The following is a 22,769-nucleotide window of genomic DNA, read 5'->3' as shown; positions in this document are numbered from 1 at the left end:
ATATACCAAATTAGGCATTTACGGTTAAGGAGTGTTACGAACATATCTGTCCTTAGGGAAGGTATGAGTGATGTCAGTGTAGAAGACAGAAGGGTAGGCTATGGGTATTGTGTCTTATTCAGATTAGAATTTCTCTCTTTTCTACCAATAGGATGTCTGGTAGACATTAAAGTGTTCTGAAAGGTAAATAAGTGAATAATCAAATAAAGGAACTAATAAATGAACAGGGCCTTCACCAGGAGCAGCGTTCATAATCTTTTTTTTTTTTTAAGATTTTATTTATTTATTTGACAGACAGAGATCACAAGTAGGCAGAGAGGCAGGCAGAGAGAGAGAGGAGGAAGCAGGCTCCCCGCTGAGCAGAAAGCCCAATGTGGGGCTCGATCTCAGGACCCTGGGATCATGACCTGAGCTGAAGGCAGAAGCTTTAACCCACTGAGCCACCCAGGCACCCCAGATTTCATAATCTTTAATGAGCAGATTTACTGACATTCATTTTTACAGAAATCTTCCTTTCATTTTCTGTCTTTTAGTCTATCCTGGACAGATGAGGTTATCAGACAGCTGAGTTCGAAAATACAATGATAGAAAATGTATCGGAATAAAAATAGTAATTCCAAGGGACTACCAGTTATCCTGATTATTTATAGGTAACCAAACTGGACAGAAATAGCTTATGAGTTCCTTACTCTGGGTTGCAATCCTAGAATAAAAGATTCTATATGGAAATTATGGAAGAAATGAAATCTACTTTGGTAAAAATATTTTTTTTTGCCATAATTTTATTTTTTAAGAAATGTCATCTTGATAAAATACCTAGTTGTTTAAATAAGAAAATATACATTGTAGTGCATTTAAAGAATGAAAGGTATACTATAAAAGATTCTATAAAATGAAAACAAATAGATTTGCAAATTTTAGAGATAGTTTGTATGTTGACTTGCCTCCATCTTGGGTAATAACTGGTAACGCCAAGCTATTTTCATCTTAATGTTAGAGTCTGGTGTTTTATGATTACATACATCTTCATCAAAATCTTTTTTACAATTATCATCGAGTAATGGTGCAGGAAGTTCCTAAGAAAACAAAATGACACATTATTGAACATCTGTGATTTAAAAATGCGACAGTTTTCTTAAATCATAATATTCACAATCCTAGAACTTTCTAAGACCTTGATGCCTTAAAACTGATCAAAGCACAGTCACAACAATATGGCTATTTCTAAAACAGAGGAAAATCGTATATATAATAGTGTGAATGAACCAGAATTTAAAGAAAGTATTCAAATTTTTATACTATCAAAAACCAAATGCTACTGCAACAAGAGGTATGATCTTTTATATGTATATGTGTATGTATGTGTACACACACACACACACACAGACACACACACACGCATAAAGCAAAGCCTGGAATTAGCATTTATGTATTACATGTAATTACTGTTATGTCTCTTGCTAGGTAAAAGTAAAGCATGTGTGCAATCTGTTTACTGGTTTGTAATACTAGAAAAAACTCATTCACCTAAATAATTGGTGAAGTTACAACAATAAGACATTCATTTTGCCCTTATCAAATATTAGTTTTGTACCTACAAGCCTATGTCTCTTCTTTTAACAATGAAAATGGAATTTAAAATCTCATTAAGTAAAGAGACACTGAAGTGCAATTTTATCTTTCCTTTTTTGGAAGCTGATCCAGAGAGTAGCTATAAAAAACACACAGAAAATGCACGCGCGTGCACGTGCATGTGTGTGTGGGTGTGTGTAGAGGAACTACAGAAATAATGCAAAGAAAAAGTACCTAAGTTTCTTTGAGAAGGAAAGCACATATAATAGTTGCCTTTTTATATTATCAAAAATCATAAAGATAATGTAGGGTGCTGGCTTAGTAAATATAATCTTGTGCTATGACATAAATTAGTCTAAACTGCAACTTTTACTTTGCAAAATCAAATTTATTTATGTTTAGAATCAAATCAACTAATCAGCTGGAAAACACAGTAACCATCATATATTTTAGTTACCTCCTTTAAAGACCTCCAAACAGAACAACAGTTCTGGAGTAACAGTTTAGTTACCTACTTTAAAGACCTCCAAACAGAACAACAGTGGCTCAGTGGGTTAAAGCCTCTGTCTTTGGCTCAGGTCATAATCCCAGAGTCCTGGGTTGAAGCCCAGAATCATCATCGGGCTCTCTGCTCAGCAGGGAGCCTGCTCCCCCCACCCTGCCGCCTCTCTGCCTACATGTGATCTCTGTCTGTCAAATAAATAAATAAAATCTTTTTAAAAAAAAAGTTTAATTTATGCTGGTATTAGAAACTAGTTATATCATTTAAACTCTGATTCCATCATTCCCAGCAAAGCCTTACTATCTTACAAAATATAAATTATGTTTTCATATTTGTTTCATATTTGTGAGGCATATGGTACAATATAGTGGTTATGAATATGAATTCTACTACCAGATTGTTTAGGTCTAAATCTTGACTTTACACACTGTGTAACAGCTGTGTCTATGGTTACCCTGACCACCTATTGGACCTCTCCATGTCTCTACTCACTCTCTGAAATATAGAGATAACAGCATTCATCTCACTGGATCGCTGTACTGTACACCTGAAACTAACATACCCCTGTAAGTTAACTAACTGGACTTAAAATAAAAACTTTAAAGAAAGAAATATCTCTTCACCATAAAAAAAAAGTATCCAACTATACCTTTAAAAATCAATACTGACTGGACAGCAATTGATTTTAAAAGTGGTAAATGTTCAACAAAGAAAGTTGTAAGATAAAGAAACATTACCTATTAACCTACCACCTAAGAATAATAACTCTGAACATATTCAAGTATTTCCCTCCAGGCTTTTAAAAATATATATACACCTTTTACAAAATGCATGCTGCCTGTTAGGCATATGATAATGTGTATTATTTGTATTCTACATCTTAAAAAAAGATTTATTTTTTTGAGAGAGAGAGTGAGAGCACTTGGTGGGGAGGTACAGGAGGGAGAGAGAAACTTAAGCAGATTCTGAGCTGAGTGTGACACCTGAACCAAGGCTGGATCTTAATGACCCTGAGATCATGACCTGAACAGAAACCAAGAGTCAGATGCTTAAACAATTGCGACACCTAGGCACCTTTGTATTTTACATTTTTAACATAGTATTGTGAGCATCCCCACATTTCAAAAATAAGATTTTCAATGGCTATATATTAAATTGTATGACTTAATTAAAATTCAGTTTATTATTTCCTTACTGTTGGACCTTTCAGTTGTTTGCAATCTGAGAATGTTTATAACATAAGGCCTTGCATCTCAAATTAGTATTTTTCTATGGGATATATAAAACACATAGAAATAATAAAGAATAATATAATAAACACATATATCCCAGTTTCTACCACTTGGCTTTAACAAATTCTAATAACAGGTATACTTGCAGAAAAGACCAGTAATTTTAGCAAGCAGGGAGGAACACTCTTGTGTGTCAAAGGAGAAGGATTGGTTGAAAATCTTTAAAAACAAAAGATCTCTCATATCCCCTATTTTCTACTAAAAGCCAGGATATAACTCCTCCCCAACTGTGTAAGAGATATGGATAGGTCACATCTGATAAACTGGAAGTAGAAACACGGCAGAGGGCAGGGGTGAAACATCATATTGGAGACAGGGTAACTTTGCAAATCTTCGTACAGAAGAGTGAGATACCCCCAGAACCCCAACACCTGCACATAGTTGGTTCCCACTGCTAGGCTTTAACAAGGCCAGAAGACATTCTTAAGCAGAACAGGCTGGAGATCAGGAGATTAAAGGAATCCTCCTTGGAGAAATTGACAAAATTTAGGGAAAAGGCCTTTAGAGAGATACCACTAGCTAAGTTTATAGTAAATCTATCAGATCACAAGTTATGTGCCTAAATACACAGTACTTTCCAACTAGCCTTCTAGTCTCTTACTCTTCAATATTAAAAGACAGCCAAGAATTATCAGATATTTGAAATAAGCATCTAATATGGAATTCAAAGACCAAGACAAATGAGCAGGAAACAATGCCACGAACAGATAAAAACTTCAAAAAGAATAAAAAGTAGTATCTATTATATGAGATGGTGTGTAAGAAACACTTTAGTAAAAGGAAACAATAAGAAAAAAACCTGAGTTTGTAGAAATTGAAAATGTACTGGGAGATTTAAAAAAATGATCTAGAAGTTCTAGAAGATCAAGTTGATCAATCTCTCAGAATAAAGGTACAATAACAATAATAATGAGAGCAATGTTAAAAAAAAATGATAGCTAACATTTTAAAGCAATTTCCAACTCCCAGGCACTCTTCTACCTACTTTATACAACTAACATATTTAATCCTTAAACAATCTTAAGTAAGCACTATTAATAAAACAATTTTATACATGAAGACATTGGAGCATAAAGGTTAAACTGTTGAAGATCACAAAGTAACTCAATGGCAGAACAAGGATTTGTAATGCACAATCTTATTTTATCACTGTCTCTCTCTCTCTTTTTTAAAATATTTATTTACTTTAGAGAGAGAGCGAGTGAGTGTGGGGGAAGGGACAAAGGAAGAGGGAGAGAGAATCCTCCAGTAGACTCCCCACTGAGCACCGAGCCCAACACAGGGCTTAACCCCAGGACACAGAGATTATGACCTAAGCAGAAATCAAGAGTCTCGGCCGCTTAACCGACTGAGCTACCCAGGCACCCCATCACTCAGTTTCTTAACCATTATGCTATATGACCTCTTAAAAAGATAGAAAATGAGAGAGAAAAGAAAATATTTAGAGAATTAGTCCAGGAGGTTGACACCACAAAAGGATTTTAGAGAAACAGAGATAATAGACAAAAATATGAAAGAAATAATCTAAGAGAAATTTCCAGAAATAAAAAATGGGAGATACAGATTTAAAATCCTGATTATTCAAACTATGAATGAAAACAGACATACACTAAAGCATAGAATTCTGACACTTCAGAATAAGAGGGAAAAAGGAAAACAACTGAAAAGCTTCCAGGATCTGGACTTTTCAGAAGCAAAGTTATTTTTCAGTCTACAATTCTACATTTGACTGAAGAAATGTTAAATTTGAGAGTGAAATTAAGACAAATTCAGACGTGCAATGTTTAAAGTCTCTACCACCTCACACCTCTATCTCCTCACTCTCAAGTCACTAGAGGATGTACTCCACCACCAGCAAAGTCAGAGCAGTTGTTAGGATGATGAAGGAGAGTGCCAGAATAATAACTGTCTACAGAACAAGCAGTCCAGTTGGAGGAGAAGGACGGAGCAGTCTGGGAAGGGGATGCTTAAACACATTAAGAGTCATCTACAAGTCAGGAAGAGTCCTCCACAGGAACTAAATTGGCCAGCACCTTGATCCTGGACATCCCAGACTGCAGAACTATAAGAAGATAAATTTCAATAGTTTAAGCCAGTCTAAAGTATTTTTGTTCTGTTATGGTAGCTTAAGATTACTTAAACAGATTTTGGCACAAAAATGTGGTTCTGTTGTAACAAGTACCTAAAGATGTTGAAGTGACTTTGAAATTGGGTAATGGATAGAGGCTGAAAGAGTTCTGAGATGCAGGCTAGAATATGGATGTTAAGGGAGATTCTAGTAAGTCTCCAATGGAAATAAGAAACATATAACTAGAAACTAGAGGACAGGCACTCCTTGTTATAAAGTAGCAAAGAATTTGGCTGAACTGTGTTCTAGTATTCTGTGGAAGGTACAACTTGTGAGCAATAAAACTGAGTATTTAGCTGAGATTTCTTTTTTTTTAGAATTTATATTCAATTAGCCGACATACCGTATACATCATTAGTTTCAGATGTAGTGTTCAATAATTCATCAGTTGTGTGTAACACCCAGTGCTCATCACATCACATGCCCTCCTTAATGCCCATCACCCAATTACCCCCTCCCCTCACCCTTCTCCCCTCCAGCAACCTTCAGTTTGTTTCCTATAGTTTAGGGTCTCTTACGGTTTTTCTCCCTCTCTGATGACTTCCTATTCAGGCTTATAGTAAAATGCAAAAGGAGATGAAGTAAACAAGGCATTATTAAGCAAAAAGAACCAGAACTTGAAAATTCAGAAAATTCCCAGCCCATATATTATAAAAAATGAAAAAGCTGGTTCTGAAGAGAACACTAAAGGTATAGCTGAACAACCATTTGATAAAGAGATCCTGGGTATGACTCATGGACTTACCCAGTCATTTCAGCACAAACCAGGAATAGAGCTATTCTACCAGCAGAAACACTGCCAGTTTGAACTACAGACAAAGCAGGATGGAATTAAGGAAGGTAGTTAGACTTCTTGGATTTTATAGGCTTGTCCATTGAACAATTTGGCTTCAAGCCTGAGCTATCCTGCAAAAAAGAAGGGAAGAAAAGATCCCAAAGGTGATTAAGCGATGATCATCCTGCCGCTCCTACCACAGGCTCAGAGCCATCAGCCTGTGGTGGGGCATGGCTGCCTCAATCTTGGTTTCAAAGGGTGAGACTGCAGCCCAACCAAGTCATGTGGGTGGTGTCCTGTCCAGCTGAAGGTGTATGATGCTGTTACCCTAATGGGCCTAGAAGGTACAGCATGCAACCAAAGAACTATATTCATGAGCCTTAAGACCTAACGGAATTTACCTGGTTAAATTTTGGGCTTGCTTAGAATCTATCACTCCTTCCTTCTCTCTGATTTCTCCCTTTTGGAATGAGAATGTCTATCTTATGCCTGTTTTATATTGTACTTAAAAGCCCATAATTTGTCTGGTTTGACAGGTTCACAGGTTAAACAACTAGAGTAGAATTTTGCCTCAGAATGAACCATGTGTCAAGTCTTATCCATATCTGATTTAGATGACAGAATAGACTTTAGACTTATAGTTGATGATGGAATGAGCTAAGACTTTGGGGCTATTAGGCTGGAAGGATGTGAATTTGAGGGAGGACAAAAACATTCAGTTGCATAACATAGTTACTCGCACACAGTAGGCATTCAGTAAATGTTTGATGGAGAAAGAAATGATGGCTAGCAAATCTCTATTTTCAATTATTCCCCCAATTTCTGGGCCCAGAGATTTACCTGCTTTCTCGATATTCTATTTGAATGTTTGACTGCATGTCAAACTCAAAGTATACTTAATCAGGCTATCATCTTTCATTCTTTTCTCCCTTTCTCTCAGCTCCTCCACCCTTACTTTAACACAATTATTTTCTCATTCATTCCAGACCCGCTAATTCATTTCTTGGCTTCTGGCCGAATGTATCCATAGAACTCTCAGTTAACTCTTCTTTGCTCACAAAGAAGATATAACTTTATATGTATTTATAACAAAGATATAACTTTGAACTTTAATTCATATTATTGTCTTACAAAGTGGACAATGTATGCTTATCCAGGAAGTCCTAAGATTTCTGCCTCCAAGTCTAGGACTGCTGTTTCCTTTGCTTAAAATGGTGACTTGTATATTTGGATATCCAATAAAATTTATTTGATAGAAATGAAAGTATAATTTATCTTAGCAGTGGCTACACACTAACTCATTAAAAACAAAATTTTCTTTAAAATAACATAAAATGAACAAAAGGAAATAAGTTCATAACAATATAGTGAGGAGACAGTATGAGCAAACCATACACCAATGAATTTGATGATAGCAACAGAAACTATCAAAAACAAAGGACAGGGGGGCACCTGGGTGGCTCAGTCAGTTAAGTGGCTGCCTTCTGCTCAGGTCATGATCCCAGGGACCTGGGATCAAGTCCTGCATCAGGCTCCCTGTTCAGTGGGGAGTCTGCTTCTCCCTCTGCCTGCCCTTCCTCCTCCACCTCCCCCTGCTCATGCACACTCTCTCTATGTCAAATAAATAAACCTTAAAAAAAAAAAAAGGACAGAAGGAAAAAACAACTGGAGAAGAAAAAGAATAATTCTAGCCAACTTTTTCATATAAACTAGCAAGCTGAATTTAAAATTTATTTGGAAATGCAAAAGCTATATTATAGACATAACAACTATGCAAAGGAAGAAAGCGGGAAGACTTAAAAATACCTGATTTTAAGACATTATAAAAACAGAACGATGAAGTTCGTATAAGATAGATACATGGGTCAATGAACAGAAACAAAAGTTGAAAAGAGACCCACGTATTCATTTGATTTTCTACATAAATGCCAAGGCAATTCAATAGGGAAAGAATGGTAACAAATTCTCAGAAAACAATGAAGGAGAAAACTTCAGTGATTTGGGGTTATCCTAGGAGTCAGAAAACTGGCTTGTGGGCCTGTTTTTGTATATAAAGTTTTATTAGAATTTGCTTAAGAATTGTTTATGGCTGCTTGATAGCAGAATCAAGTAATTATGACAGAAACCATACAGTCTCTACAAAGCCAAAAATATTTGCTATCTAGCCCTTTAAGAAAAGAAAGCAAATATTTCTTAAATAGGACAAAAATATAGCGTGAAATATAAAATAAAAAATTGAGGCACTGGAGTTAATAAAAGTAAAAAAATTAATGCTTTCAAAAGATACTGCTAAGAAAGAGGCAAGCCATAGGTTGGGAAAAAAATATTTGCCAAACAAATATTTGATATAGGACTTGTATCCAGAATATAAAAAGAACACTTATAAATCAATGATAAAAATACAATCAAATAAAAAATGGATAAGAATTGAATAGACACTTCATCCAAAGATACATGGGTGGCAAACAAACACATGAAAAGGTGCTCAACACCATTAGTGATTAGTAAAATGCAAATTAAAAGCACAGTGAGATATCACTGTACATACACTAAAATTGTTAAAATAAAATTTAAAACACAACACCAAATGTTAAAAAGGAAAGCAGCAATTGGAAATCTTATACACTCCTGGTAGGAATGCAAAATTGCAAAGCAACTTTAGAAAAGTTTGGAAATTTCCTTAAAAATTAAATAATTTACTTTCAATATGACTCAGCAATTCATCTCCTGAGTATTTACCTAAAAGAAATAACAACATATGCTCATACAGAGGTGTGTAGGTAGCAACTTCATTTAATAGTCAAAAAGTAGAAACCAATCAAAGTCCATCAATTAATGAATGGCTAATAAAAGCAGTAAAAGGAATCAATTCTATTGACACACACAGATACATGGTTAATCTGAAAAGTATTATGTTAAGTGAAATAAGCCAGATACAAAATACTATATACCACACGATCCCAAATATATGAAATTCTAGGAAAGGCAAATTATAGAGATGGTAAACTGACTGGGGCCAAATGGTAGAAGGGGCCAGGTAGGAAGAGGAGATTAACTGCAAAGAGGCACATTTCTGAGGGGATGGAAAGGTTCTATGTTATGATTGTGGTGGTTACACAACTGTATACATTATGACTTAATCAAGTTATATATAAAATTGGTAAATTTTATTATATATAAACTATAGGCCAAGAAAGCTAATGAAAAAAACCATAAGCACAAAACAAAGAGAGTTGATTACATATACATGTATGTATGTATTTTTTGTTTGGAAAAATTCACATCAAATCCCAAAAAGCAGTTAACCTACTGAAGGTGGGAGATGGGGTTAAATGGAATTTGGGGCATGTGAGCTGAACTTTATTTATGATATAACCTGTAGAAAAAGAGAATGTATACTAATTGTGAATTACTTACATGATCAAAATTTAATTTAAAAAATCAGAGTTTTAAACATTTATGGAGCAGATGACATCGTATTTCAAACTGGAAAGATGTATGAAGAATTAAACCAGTTTAATGGAAAAAAGACCCATTAAAAGGATTGTCATGCCCTTTCATAATTTGAGGGATAAAGGTAAAAGCCTGAAAGCTTTAAAAGAGAGGAAAATATACTACTCACTAATGAAAAAGAAATAGATTAGCACCAGATACCTTAGCAATCCTGGATTTTAGAAGACAATGGAACAGTGTCTTCAAAGTATGAGGCAAATTGTTACTGAAATTTCCACTGAGCGGATGCCTGGGTGGGTCAGTTGGTTAAGCATCTGCTTGAATTTTGTTTTTTAAAAGACTTTATTTAATTATTTGACAGAGACTCAGTGAGAGAGAGAACATAAGCTGGGGGAGTAGAAGAGGAAGAAGCAGGCTTCCTGCTGAGCAGGGAGCCCCATGCAGGCCCAACCCCAGGACCCTGGGATCATGACTTGAGCCAAAGGCAGATATTAATGACTGAAAACTGAGCCATCCAGGTGCCCCAAGCATCTGCTTTATACTCAGGTCATGAGCTCAGGGTCCTGGGATACAGCCCCCATCACACTGGGCTCCCTGCTCAGTGGGGAGTCTGTTTATCCCTCTCCTTCTCTCCCTCCCCCCGCCGCGACTAGTGCATGCTCTCTCTTTTTGTCTCAAATAAATAAATAAAATCTTTAAAAAAAAAAAAGAAATTTCCATTGATGAAAATTATCTATGAAGCGTAAACACAAACACAGTCATTTTTTAAAAAGCATATAATATTTCAAAAGCTTACCTACCACAAACTTTTCTTTTTAAAAGTATTTGAATTGTGGGGTGCCTGGGTGGCTCAGTGGGTTAAGCCTCTGTCTTGCGCTCAGGCCATGATCTCAGGGTCCTGGGATCAAGTCCCACATCGGGCTCTCTGCTCGGCGGGGAGCCTGCTTCCCCCCTCTCTCTCTGCCTGCTGCTCTTCCTACTTGTGATCTCTCTCTCTGTCAAATAAATAAAATATTAAAAAAAAAAATATTTGAATTCTATTTCCCTGATGCCAAGTGATGTGGAGCACTTTTTCATGTGTCTATTGGCTATCTGGATATCTTCTTTGCAGAAATGTCTGTTCATGTCTTCTGCCTGCCCATTTCTTGATTGGATTATTTGTTCTTTGGGTGTTAAGTCTGATAAGTTATTTATAGATTTTAGATATAGATTTTGTAGCCCTTTATCTGATATGTCATTTGCGACTATCTTCTCTCATTTTGTCAGTTGTCTTTGGTTTTGTTGACTGTTTTCTTTGCTGTGCAAAAGCTTTTGATCTTGATGAAGTTCTAATAGTTCATTTTTGCCCTTGCTTCCCTTGCCTCTGGTGATGTTTCTAGGAAGAATTTCCTGTGGCTGAGGTCAACGAGGTTGCTGCCTATGTTCTCCTCAAGGATTTTGATGGATTCCTGTCTCACATTGAGGTCTTTCATCCATTTGGAGTCTATTTTTGTGTGTGGTGTAAGGAAATGGTCCAGTTTCATTCTGCATGTGGCTGTCCAGTTATCCTAACACCATTTGTTGAAGAGACTGTCTTATTTCCATTGGACATTCTTTCCTGTTTTGTCAAAGATTAGTTTATCATAAAGTTGAGGGTCTGTTTCTGGGCTCTCTATTCTGTTCCATTGATCTACATGCCCGTTTTTGTGCCAGTACCATACTGTCTTGATGATGACAGCTTTGTAATAGAGCTTGAAGTTTGGAATTGTGATGCTGCCAACTTTGGCTTTCTTTTTGAACACTTCTCTAGCTATTTGGGGTCTTTTCTGGTTCCATATAAATGTTAGGATTATTTGTTCCATTTCTTTGAAAAAAAAAAAAAAAGATGGTATTTTGATAGGGATTGCATTAAATGTGTAGATTGCTTTAGGTAGCACAGAAATTTTCACAGTATTTGTTCTTAAAATCCATGAGCATAAGTCAATCAGAGAAAAACAATTATCACGTGATCTCTCTGTGTGAGGAATTTGAAAGGCAGGGTGGGGGGTTGTGGGGGGTAGGGAAGGGAAAAATGAAACAAAATGGTATCAGGAGGGAGACAAACCATAAGAGACTCTTAATCTCACAAAACAAACTGAGGGTTGCTCGGGGTGGGGGGTGTTAAGGACAGAGTGGCTGGGTTATGGACATTGGGGAGGGTATGTGCTATGGTGAGTGCTGTGAAATGTGTAAGCCTGATGATTCACCGACCTGTACCCCTAGGGCAAACAATACATTGTATGTTAATAAAAATGATTTAAAAAAAAAAAGAATATTTGAAGATGTAATCGAGCCATTAAAAAAGGAAGCCAAAAAGGAGGTAGAAATCATAAAAAACAATAAACTGGTAACGCCTTAATAATAAAATGAAGACCTATATATTTTCTTTCAACCAGAAAATAAAAAGGTAATTTTATTTTACATATCTGTGAGAATGGCTGTCAACAAAATACAAGAGATTTGGGACCTGGGTGGCTCAGTCGGCTAAGCATCTGCCTTCAGCTCAGGTCATGATTCCAGGGTCCTGGTAGAGAGAGCCCCACATTGGGATCCATACTCATTAGAGAGCCCGCTTTTCCCTCTCCCCCGCCTGCTGTTGCCCCTGCTTGTTCTTTCTCTCTCTATCAAGTCAGTAAATAAAATATTTTTAAAAATACAAGGGCTAAAAGTTGGTGAGGATGTGGAGAAAAGGGGACCACTGTGCACTGCTGGGGGAAATGTAAATTGGTATAGCTACTATGAAAGATACGGAGGTTCTTCAAAATGTTAAAAAGGAACTACCATATGATTTAGCAATTTCACTTCTGAAAGTATGTATCTGAAAGAAATAATGTTACTATCTTTGAAGACAGATTTGCACCCCCAGGATCCCTGCAGCCTTCTTTACAACACCCAACACATGGAAACAACCTAAGTGTCCACTGACAGAAGACTAATGAAAATGTGGTATATATGCACAATAGAATAGTATGTGACAATAAAAAAGAAGGAAAATCTTGCCATTGGTGACAACATGAGTAAATCTTGTAAGTATTATGCTACGCAAAATTAGTCAGATAGAGAAAGGCAAATAATGTATGATCTCACTTATATGAGGAATCTAAGAAACCGAACTCCTAGAAACAGAGAACAGATTGGTGATTGCCAGAGGTGAGGGTGGAATAAATAGTTCACTGTGGCCAAAAGGTACAAACTTCCAATTATAAGATAAGTAAGTCATGGGGATGGAATGTGCAGCATGGGGACTAGAGTTAACAATCCTGTGTTGCTGGGGCACCCTACTGACACAGTGAGAAGAACACACTCCCCCTTAATCAAGGAGTTGTGAGTTTGAACCACATGCTGTTGTAGAGATTACATACATAAATAAAACTTAAAAAATATACTGTATTGTATATTTCAGAGTTGCTAAGGAATAGATCTTAAAATTCTCATCCCAAGGAAAAAAAGCTTGTAATAAGTGAGGTGATAGATGTTAGCTAAACTTACCATAGTGATCATTCTGTAGTACATACATATTATCAAATCATTATTTTGTATACACATTAAACCAATACAATGTTACATGTCAATTCTGTCTTAATAAAACTGGGGGAAAAAAGAAATGCTGGTACTGGTAAAAGAATAAAAAGCATAACAAGAACATGAAAAGCTAAACATGAAGAAAAGGAAGGAACTAAAAATGTGACATGAAACTAAGGAACTGCGGGAATGTAAGAAATGACTCCTGTCCTCTTGTAGAAGTTCAGTTTAGTGACATAAGATGGCATTTCATTTCCAAGAAGTCCATTATATGATCTGATTCCGTAAAATATTTATCTAATTTGATAATTTAAATGATGTGTTTCAACTTATAAAATAAACTTACAGAGTATTGAAGATTCAATTATAGTTATAGAATTTGAGTTGTAATAATTGATAATGTGCAAGTAAGTTAGAGATAACAGGTTGAAGGCAGAAGAGATAGCAAAACATAGTTGTGATGTTTATCTTATATACTGAATTAATAGTACAACATAAAATGAATCAAAAAATAAAAGGCAAAGAGTATAATTTACAATTATAATAGTAACCACTGGAGTAACTAAAAATAATTAAATACAATCAATGTTGGGGACTTTTCATGGAAGAAGACTGGAACTATAGATTGTAGACAGTATACGTGGGGAGAAGTTCACTTTTCACTTAAATTCCTTTATTATTACTTAAATTTTTTGCTATATGATCTGCATTATTTTCGTACTTTTTGTGACAAAGTATATCTCTGAAAATTTAAAATTCAAATGTGTGATAAAAGTATTCAATCCCAGATGCAGTGAAAGAGGTCGTGAGAGAAAAATGTATTTTTTAAATTATAAACAACTATCTTAATCAATTTTAATATTACCTAAATAGGACTGATAGATTCGGAAAGGTAAATTCCAAAGGTAAATATCCTTAATTTTCTTGCAGTACAGTAAGGTTATTCACTTTTTAAAAGGCAAAAGTACTTCCTTAGAAGAACCTCATTATTGGATTATTTCCCCTTATTTTATTGTTAGTACTCCAAAAAGATTAGAAAAAATTTCAAACTCTAGAAAAATATATACAATGTCCAGTTCCTGATTGCTCAACTTTAATATCTCCTAACTACAGCAGAATTTTTTCCTTAAACTTATTTCTCCTCTTGGTAGCGTATTTCCCAAATGAGCAAGATAACACTTGTATATGCTCAGTGAAATATATGTTAAGAAATACAATTTAAGAAGCGTATGTTAAGTTCCAGCTTCACTGGAACACAGACATATTCCCAAGAACACATCAACACATTAAAAATGGGGATTATTTCTTATTTTTTAAATATTTTATTTATTTGACAGAGAGAGAGAGTGAAAGAGGGAAGACAAGCAGAGGGCATAAACAAGAGAGAAGCAGGCTTCCCACTGAGCAGGGAGTCTGATGATGGGGCTCGATCCCAGGACTCTGGGATCATGACCTGAGCTGAAGGCAGACACTTAACGACTGAGCCACCCAGGTGCTCCATAAATGGGGATTATTTTTAAACTGATAGCATTATGGTAAACAAGAACAATTAAGATTTGTGATAACTGAGTTTCTGGAAAGTATGTAATTCAAACACACCAAAACCCAGGTTCAAAATTGAGATATATATTTAACTGTATTTCACTGATTCTCTTTTTTTTTTTCCAGCTTATTATTACTGAAATTGGGATGTATTTTACAGGTGATATTATATCAAGCAGATAAAAGTTATCATGTCTGCATATGTAAGAAATTGGTTGTTACTCTTGGTGTGTAAGTGGGCAAATGTAATTCTTTTATATCTTGGCCAAGAATCTATATATGGCTCAATTAAGGAAGAATATGAATTCTGGTCCGGAAAAATTCCACTGATACTTTTTGGCAAAATAAAGATAGCCGTCTGCAACAATAATTGCACAATGCATGTCATTGTTTTATTTTTTATTTCTAGGAATTATTTATTTATTTGAGAGAGAGAGGGAGGGAGAGGTCACGTGTGAGGGAGTGTGGAGTTTGAAGCGTGGATAGGGAAATGGAGAGAATCTCAAGCAGACCCTGCTAAGCCTAGATAGAGTCTGAGTTGGGGCTTGAGCTCATGACCCTGAGATGATGAATGGAGCTGAAATCAAGAGTTGGGTGCTTTCCTGACTGACTGTATGTCATTGTTTTAGAATAACATCTGGGTGCAAGAGTGGAGCATCTTTTAAGAAATGTCACATCATCAGTGTTTTTGATGACACAGAATGGTATCACGATAACATGAATCATGAAAAACCAGGTATGGTCAATGACTATAAAACAGAAAGTAGTTCATTAGAGTAGCAATATGAATGTGAATGAAGTTTTAGAAGTTACACATTTAGTTCCTTTTTTATGTACAAGTGTGATATGTTCTTAAAAAATACAAATGCCTAAGAAAACTTACAAATAATTAAATAAAAATCCTAAGTTAAAAGACAACATTCTGTTTTAGTTTATTTGGCAGTGTTTTTTCAGTGATACATAAAACAGTGTTGCATCTTGTGGTCAGTGGCATCTTAAATTTGATAAAATATGGTATTTCTTTAGAAAATGGACCAAAATTCCTTTAGTATCTGTTTTTAAGCATTCCATCAATATATAAAGAATTTTTAACACAACATGGTATGAATAAATGTTATGCTAGTAATTTACCTAGATAGACCTATGTGAACACTTGGTCAATTTCATTTGTATCTTTCTTTTAGCCAGAAAACTGAACAAAAATAGCAGAAAATTAAAAACTGACCAATGCAAATTAAGAGTCAGTGGTTTTTAAGTATTGTGAATTCAAGAACTAAAACCTGGGGCACCTGGGTGCCTCAGGTGGTTAAGTGTCTGCCTTCAGATCAGGTCATGATTTCAGAGTCCTGGGATGGAGCCCCTTTCAGGTCTGTCTCCCTGCTCTATGGGGAATCTGCTTCGTCCTCTCACTCTTTGCCCCTCCCTCCACCTTGTGTGTGTGCTCTCTCTCTAATAAACAACCTTAATTAAAAGAAAAAAAAAAAAAAAGAACTCAATCCAAAGGCAATAGTGTTAGATCGTCCTATATAATTCTCTGACAAAAAAATCCATTATATGAAAATTGTCTTAATGGTTTCAATACTGCTATCCAGAATTCAAGTGAAAATGAATTATTTAAAGATATGCCAAAACTGATATTTTTTGGGAAAAAGGAATATTCTGATTTTTTTTTTTTAAATAAGCTCCACGCCCAAAGTGAGGCTTGAACTCATGACCCAAGATCAAGAGTAGCATGCTCTTCTCACTGAGCCAGCTGGGCATCCTAAATATTCTGACACTTTTGTCTTTCAATGTTCAGAAACATATTCTGTTAAGAATTTATATTCAGTATGTTGTTATATTTGTAAGGCCTATATTTTTTGAAATGGGTAATCACCTAACCTGCTCATTGTGACTCCTTGACCCTATCAGAGATGATGACTGCTATAATCTATATTTTTGTTACAATGTCTGTATCTAATCAAACAAAAAATTTAATTAATGTTTGAATTAAATCTGTCTTACAAGAGAATGCTAATAATAAGCTTTTAAATATTCAATGATTACAGTTGTAACAGATCACAGATCAAGGTCCTTCCTTGTATTTTTGAAAATCCCAGTCTTTGATTTCTTACTTGTGTTGGTGAGTGCACCAACAGAACACATTTCATGATTGTTATACCCTTGTTTCCTTAAAGAAAAAATACCAGGTTTTTGGTTCTTTGATGCAGTATGGTGCCTACAGTACCCATAGATTGGGTATGAAGGGTTAGGAATAAGTAAAAATAAAAAGCAGGCTTCATAAGGTCTATACAGAAGATATAGTGTAAAGTATAAAATTTCTCTCTCTTAATCAGATGAATCACTTCAGAAAATTAACATGAAAAAGAAACTGGCACTACCTTTGGACAAAACTGCTTATTCTACTTAAAAAAACCTATATGAAACCAAATTATTATAAACTTCCAATACCAAAATATAGTCCAGTAATTAGGTGTATTTTTTTTTTTTTTAACCAGAAACATTTATCCTTATCCTAAGATGCTGTAAATATATTTCTTCCCTTTTCAATTCATGCCATTCTGTGCTTACGGCTATATTATTTTGTGGTCTTTGTTTTGGCAGATACACAAGCAAAATCTGATTCCAACAGTTTGACCCTTCTCACTTCTTATGTTCTCTAGGGCATAATAAAACCCAAGATACAATCCCTCAGCAGTTAATGAAGCTTAACCTCCCACCCTCTTAATTACCAATGCATTACACCAACTATGGGCATCATACTCCTCTCTAAGCTATTTTACAATTCAGCAGAAGTACTACTGAGCTATTATGTAGCAACATAATCCATGCAGCATGAGAAATCCTTCTTAAAAGTAAAATCTTTTGATCCTTGCAGGTTTTGGTAACTGTATAATTAATACTACTTAAGCATTATCCATGTATCAGTAAGTATATTATATTGTATCAGTAAGTATATTACTTTGTTGATTTGGGGGGAGTTGGGGAACATTTATTTTCTGAAAGTTAGAAAGAGAAACAAATTCAAAGATATTATTGACTGATTATCATAATTTGAATGCAAAAGAACGCCAAATAACTAGCCTGAGTATCCATCTATTAAATATATGGTCTTCATATTACCTCCATTTAAATATTTAAAAATATTAAGGGAGAGGTTACTTTAATTGTTAAAAGCATTCAGAAATGTAGACTGCAATGGAGTAAGTCAGAGGGTCTGTGGGTATACAGCTGCTGTTACATAAAAAATGTTTTTAAATTTAATGGACTTTAAGGTTAATAATTAGAGAATGAATTTATATCCATCCATATTTCACACTAAATTCAGTACAAGGGACATCTTGGTAGAAATTTTTAATATATTTTTTCTCTTGAATGTAAAGGGGCAAAATTAATAATATTATAAGAAATGATGAGAAATACTTTCACATTGGCATACAATTATTATTTTAATTAAACTTCCAAAATTGAGCTACTGACAAAAATGATGCTTTTCTTTTGGCAACTACAACAATTACATGCATTACAAAACAGAAAATGAAACCACTAGGATAAGAGCAGTGTTCTCAATGCTGTCCATAGATCCTTCTCACATTTCTCGTTAAGATATAAACCGAAAATGTAGTGACAAGACTGAAAGAAAGATCTCTCAATTTTCTTGACTAAGATGAGGGAAGGAGAAGGCTAACATGAAGAACAGGTGTGTATATCTTTATATCTACATCCCCAGTTAAAGAAAGAACAATGGTGAACAAATGTATCCTTATAACATATTAAAATACATCTTGTGAAATGTTTTATTTTTAATTTTTTAAAAAAGATTTCATTTACTTATTTTAGAAGGAGACAGAGAGAGAGCACAAGCAGGGGTAGAGCAGAGGGAGAGGGAGGGCAGATCTCAAGCAGATCCTGTGCTGAGCACGGAGCCTGATGCTTGATCCCAGGACCCTGAGATCATGATCGGAGCAGAAAATCAAGAGCTGGACACTTAACAGACTAAGCCACCAGGGCATCCCCATGAAATGTTTTAAAAAGTAGACTGAATTCTCCACTTAATCATTGGTTTTAGCAGGTTTACATAATAAGACCATGTGCAATAATTCCCTTAGTAAATGTTTACTGTATAAGGATGCCTATTAACCTGTCCTCTTAATAAAAAGATATACGAAAATCCTCACTGAGCAAATAGGTTATGAAATAATTACTTGAGTTATAGAAGGATTCTGATATTGGCAAAGGATTTCAACATAATTCCTTTAAGTGCTAAGTGCCCCAACTGAATATAAATTAAGATAATTTCTAAAAACCTGATATAACCAAAACATCTCTAAACAGAGTTATTACAAAAGTTAAGATAGTGACCGTGATCTTAACATAATTATGTATTAAATTGAGGTTTGAGAACATAAGATTTTTTTAAGCTTTAATTCAATTTATTTATTTGAAAGAGAGAGAGCATGAGCAGGGAGAGGGGGAGAGGGGGAAAGGGGGAGGGAGAGAGAGAAAGAGAGACTCTCTTGAGCAGACTCCAACTGAATGCAGAACCTGACATGGGGCCAGAGAGGTCACAGAATTTTTACAAGGTTGGAAAAGAAGTATTCTAAAGTTTTGGTATATCTATTGTCAAAGATATCTCAATTAGTAGTAATCAGGCATTATGTTTACTTAAGAGGTCCAGATCAGTTATATTTCCTAGCTCAGGAGCATAGAAGTGACTGGTTTTATTTGTTTGATATCATATTCTTTTATTTTTCCAAAATCAACCCAGGTAATGGAAGATGTCACAAAAATCCTTAGTATATTTTGGTACAATAAATGAAACTAGATATCACTTTATTTTTATTAAACTTGAAAATTATATTATGATGTACATTTGGTGGTAAAAGAAAAAAACAATTCTCTTTCTGCTCCCTGAGTACTGAGAAGTAGAGGCAACCAGGTAAAGGCATAATATAGGTTTTTAAAAATTCTATAGTGTCTTGTTATAATCTGTTTTAAGAAATAAAAAGGTAAGAAGTTTCACTTCATAGCTTCAGATAGATCTTCCACTTCCAATTTAAGTCTTCAGTTTAATGCCATCGACCCTGTTTTTGAAATCTAGCAGACTTTTAGACACACCCACACACACACAGTAGTAAAAACTATTTTACGAAACTGGTAAATGCATTTCAGATATCTCTGATTTCACTAATATAACATGGAAAGATGAATATGGTGAATTAAGGCCATTTTCTGCAACTACCCATCAGTTTCTGATGAATGAAACAAAATTGGAGGAAAGAAACACTGTCCCCTGAAAGAATCACCCCAACACTAAATGGAAGGATAGCCTTGTCTTCTTTGGGGTTTTCACATAGTAAAGCTATTCTTTTTTTTTTTTTTTTTGAAAGATTTTATTTATTTGAGAGAGAGAGAGAGTGAGGGAGAGGATGAGATGGGAGAAGGTCAGAGGGAGAAGCAGATTCCCTGTTGTGCTGGGAGCCCGATGAGGGACTTGATCCTGAAACTCTGGGATCTTGACCTGAGCCGAAGGCAGTCATCCAATCTACTAAGCCACCCAAGTGCTCCTCTTAAAAAAATTTTTTTTAAAGATTCTATTTATTTATTTGAGATAGGGAGGGTGAGAGAGCATGAGAGGGGAGAAGAAAGCTATCCTTTTGTATATAATCTTCAAAGACTATCTATTTAATCTATGATCCTTGATGGTGTCCACCTCTCTTCCTTCATGGGATCCTTTAATATTTCATTTAATGAGTCAATTTCATTAATTTGGGGAGCTGACTTAAGAAAGTATGTGTGTGTGTGTTTTAAGTTTTAATGTCTCTGGTTTTCAGAATTTGAAGTCACTTAATTCATCCAAAAGGATTGAATATCTTCTCTTCTGAATATGCTTCAGAAAAAGTATTCAGAGGTCAAATGAATTCCATTTCTAATATTCCCAAGTCTGACATTGGTCGCTTCTTTTCAAAGAATGATAAGTGCTATATAACAATTCTAAGATTTTAACATTGGAGCATGACAATAACCATCAAGCATTTACAACCACTCTTTTTTTTTTTTTTTAAATGTGTTCAAAGTAAAATTTTGGGAAGTAAATGTGAGGTCTGCAGTATTTTAAGATTTAGAAAGCAAAATTCTTAATTTTTCATTTTTTATTTGGAGTTCCAGAATGAGGTAGCCAGGGAATTATCTCTATCTTAATGTGAGAGAATAAGTGACTTGTGCAATGTCCTGCAGCTACTTGTGCAAGGTCCTGCAACATCACAGAAATTAAAATCCAAGCCCATATCCCAAATATACTTCATCTTCTGAGGACAAATATCCCATCACAGAGTATGGCATTTTTGCTACATGACTTAGGTTTATTTTTCTGCATGTAAAATTCCTTTCTTATGTTGGTGATGCACAAATATCAACCCCAACTTTGTGTTTATTTTAATGTTATACCAGAAATGGTTCTTTCAAGCTCGTAACAGAGTGGTGGGTTTATTTCCCTTTCTACTTTTATCTTATCTTTCATTTTCTTGTTGGAAAATAAGGCACATGCCATCTTTTAAAAGCTGGCTACAAATGTAGGTCACTGGAAGCAGTGTATTGAGCCTTTGCATGATTTTTCTTAGTCTTTTTAGTTTGCCAAAGCAGCTCTAACTGTGGCTGCCAAGGGAGAACTCAGAATTTTAAATAAGCTCTCACAAGTAACCAGGGGGAAAAAAAGAGTGAAACCCTGGGGTCAAACAGCAAATTTCTGGCTCAACTAGACTTCGGAGTTGTAAGCACTGAAAAGCATATAGATAGCCTGATAATTTTCTGAACAAATAAAATGTTGACAAAGAAATGGAAGGAACATAACCTGACTATAGCTCTGCCTTTAAAGGGCTCTTCAAATATTTGTATTTAAACTATGAACAGAAGATACACAGTAAAATAAAGTTTTAATAAAAAATATATATTATGTAGGCTCAGAAAAGTAAAAATAAGTAAAAACGGGTAGGAAGATGTGTTATTTAGAAGGTACTGAGTATGCATAAAACTTGCAAAGTGGAATGGCAGAAGGACCAGAAAATAAATTTTTAAATTATTTATAACATATTACTTTTGTTTTGAATCATTAAAAAACTATAACTTTTATGATAAGTATAATTTTTGAAAAATGTTCAGTAGTATATGTGACCAAACAAGGGACATTTCATTAACTTCATTGTTGCAGCTTTCTCAATTTTTGGCAGAACAAGGAGAACAAAGTTGGATCTGAAATATTTTTGTATTCTACTCGCTCAGAAGGACCAGCCTATAATCTGATGCTATAAAATACTAAGAGCAAACAAACTAACGCCACTCATTGGATTCAGACTTCTAATTCTTGTTCATGATCAATTAGTAAAAGATGGATGGCAAATACAGACTCAATCTTGACACCAAACTGACCCAAGGAAAGGAAAGGAAAGCTTTCTAATAATAATTCAAGCCGCATAATATTTAGCAAATACTACTTCATCTAATTCTAAATCACCTGATGTATCTTCTCTCAGTTATAACCAAAAAACAAAACAAAACAAAACAAAAACCCACCAAAAAACCCAAATAAAGCAAAATATACAAGATAGAATAAATAAGATCTTATTAAATGAGTTCATTATTTGGGTAACACATTGATATTTTGGGATACATAAAAAATGCTTCCAAATTATTAGATATTTTCTTTTTACTTATATAAAGTCTATAAAAGAGAGACATGGTTTATTTTAAATAAATTGTTACTTATTGTGTGACTTAAGGGTTATTATAAAGTAATTAATTTTCAATTATGAAAGATTTTCTCTATAAGGGTAGTTTCACCATAATTGATTTTAAATTTGAGCTATTAACTTATTAGTATGTTTGATATTAAAAAATATATACTGCAAGCCTTTAGTAAACACCAAGGCAGTTACATTCCTGTTCATAACCATGTACTTATCTTAGGTA

At 34.7% G+C, this 22,769-nt stretch overlaps 1 protein-coding gene across 5 annotated transcripts in view; it reads right to left on the bottom strand.

Moving 5' to 3' along the window:
• The window catches only part of ELP4 (elongator acetyltransferase complex subunit 4), a 243,152-nt gene that overhangs the window by 184,862 nt on the left and 35,521 nt on the right, over nt 1–22,769 (bottom strand). For all 5 annotated transcript variants that reach the window (XR_009345762.1, XR_009345763.1, XM_059138840.1 and 2 more), the window contains exon 4: nt 945–1,076. Coding sequence is in view for 3 of the 5 variants with exons in the window: in XM_059138840.1 (XP_058994823.1) it covers nt 945–1,076 (132 nt within the window). In the remaining 2 variants the exon portion in view is untranslated. The remainder of the gene's footprint in view (nt 1–944; nt 1,077–22,769) is intronic.

Source organism: Mustela lutreola, chromosome 1, assembly GCF_030435805.1.
Source record: "Mustela lutreola isolate mMusLut2 chromosome 1, mMusLut2.pri, whole genome shotgun sequence".
NCBI lineage: Eukaryota > Metazoa > Chordata > Mammalia > Carnivora > Mustelidae > Mustela > Mustela lutreola.
This window is presented reverse-complemented; position numbering and strand designations above follow the sequence as displayed.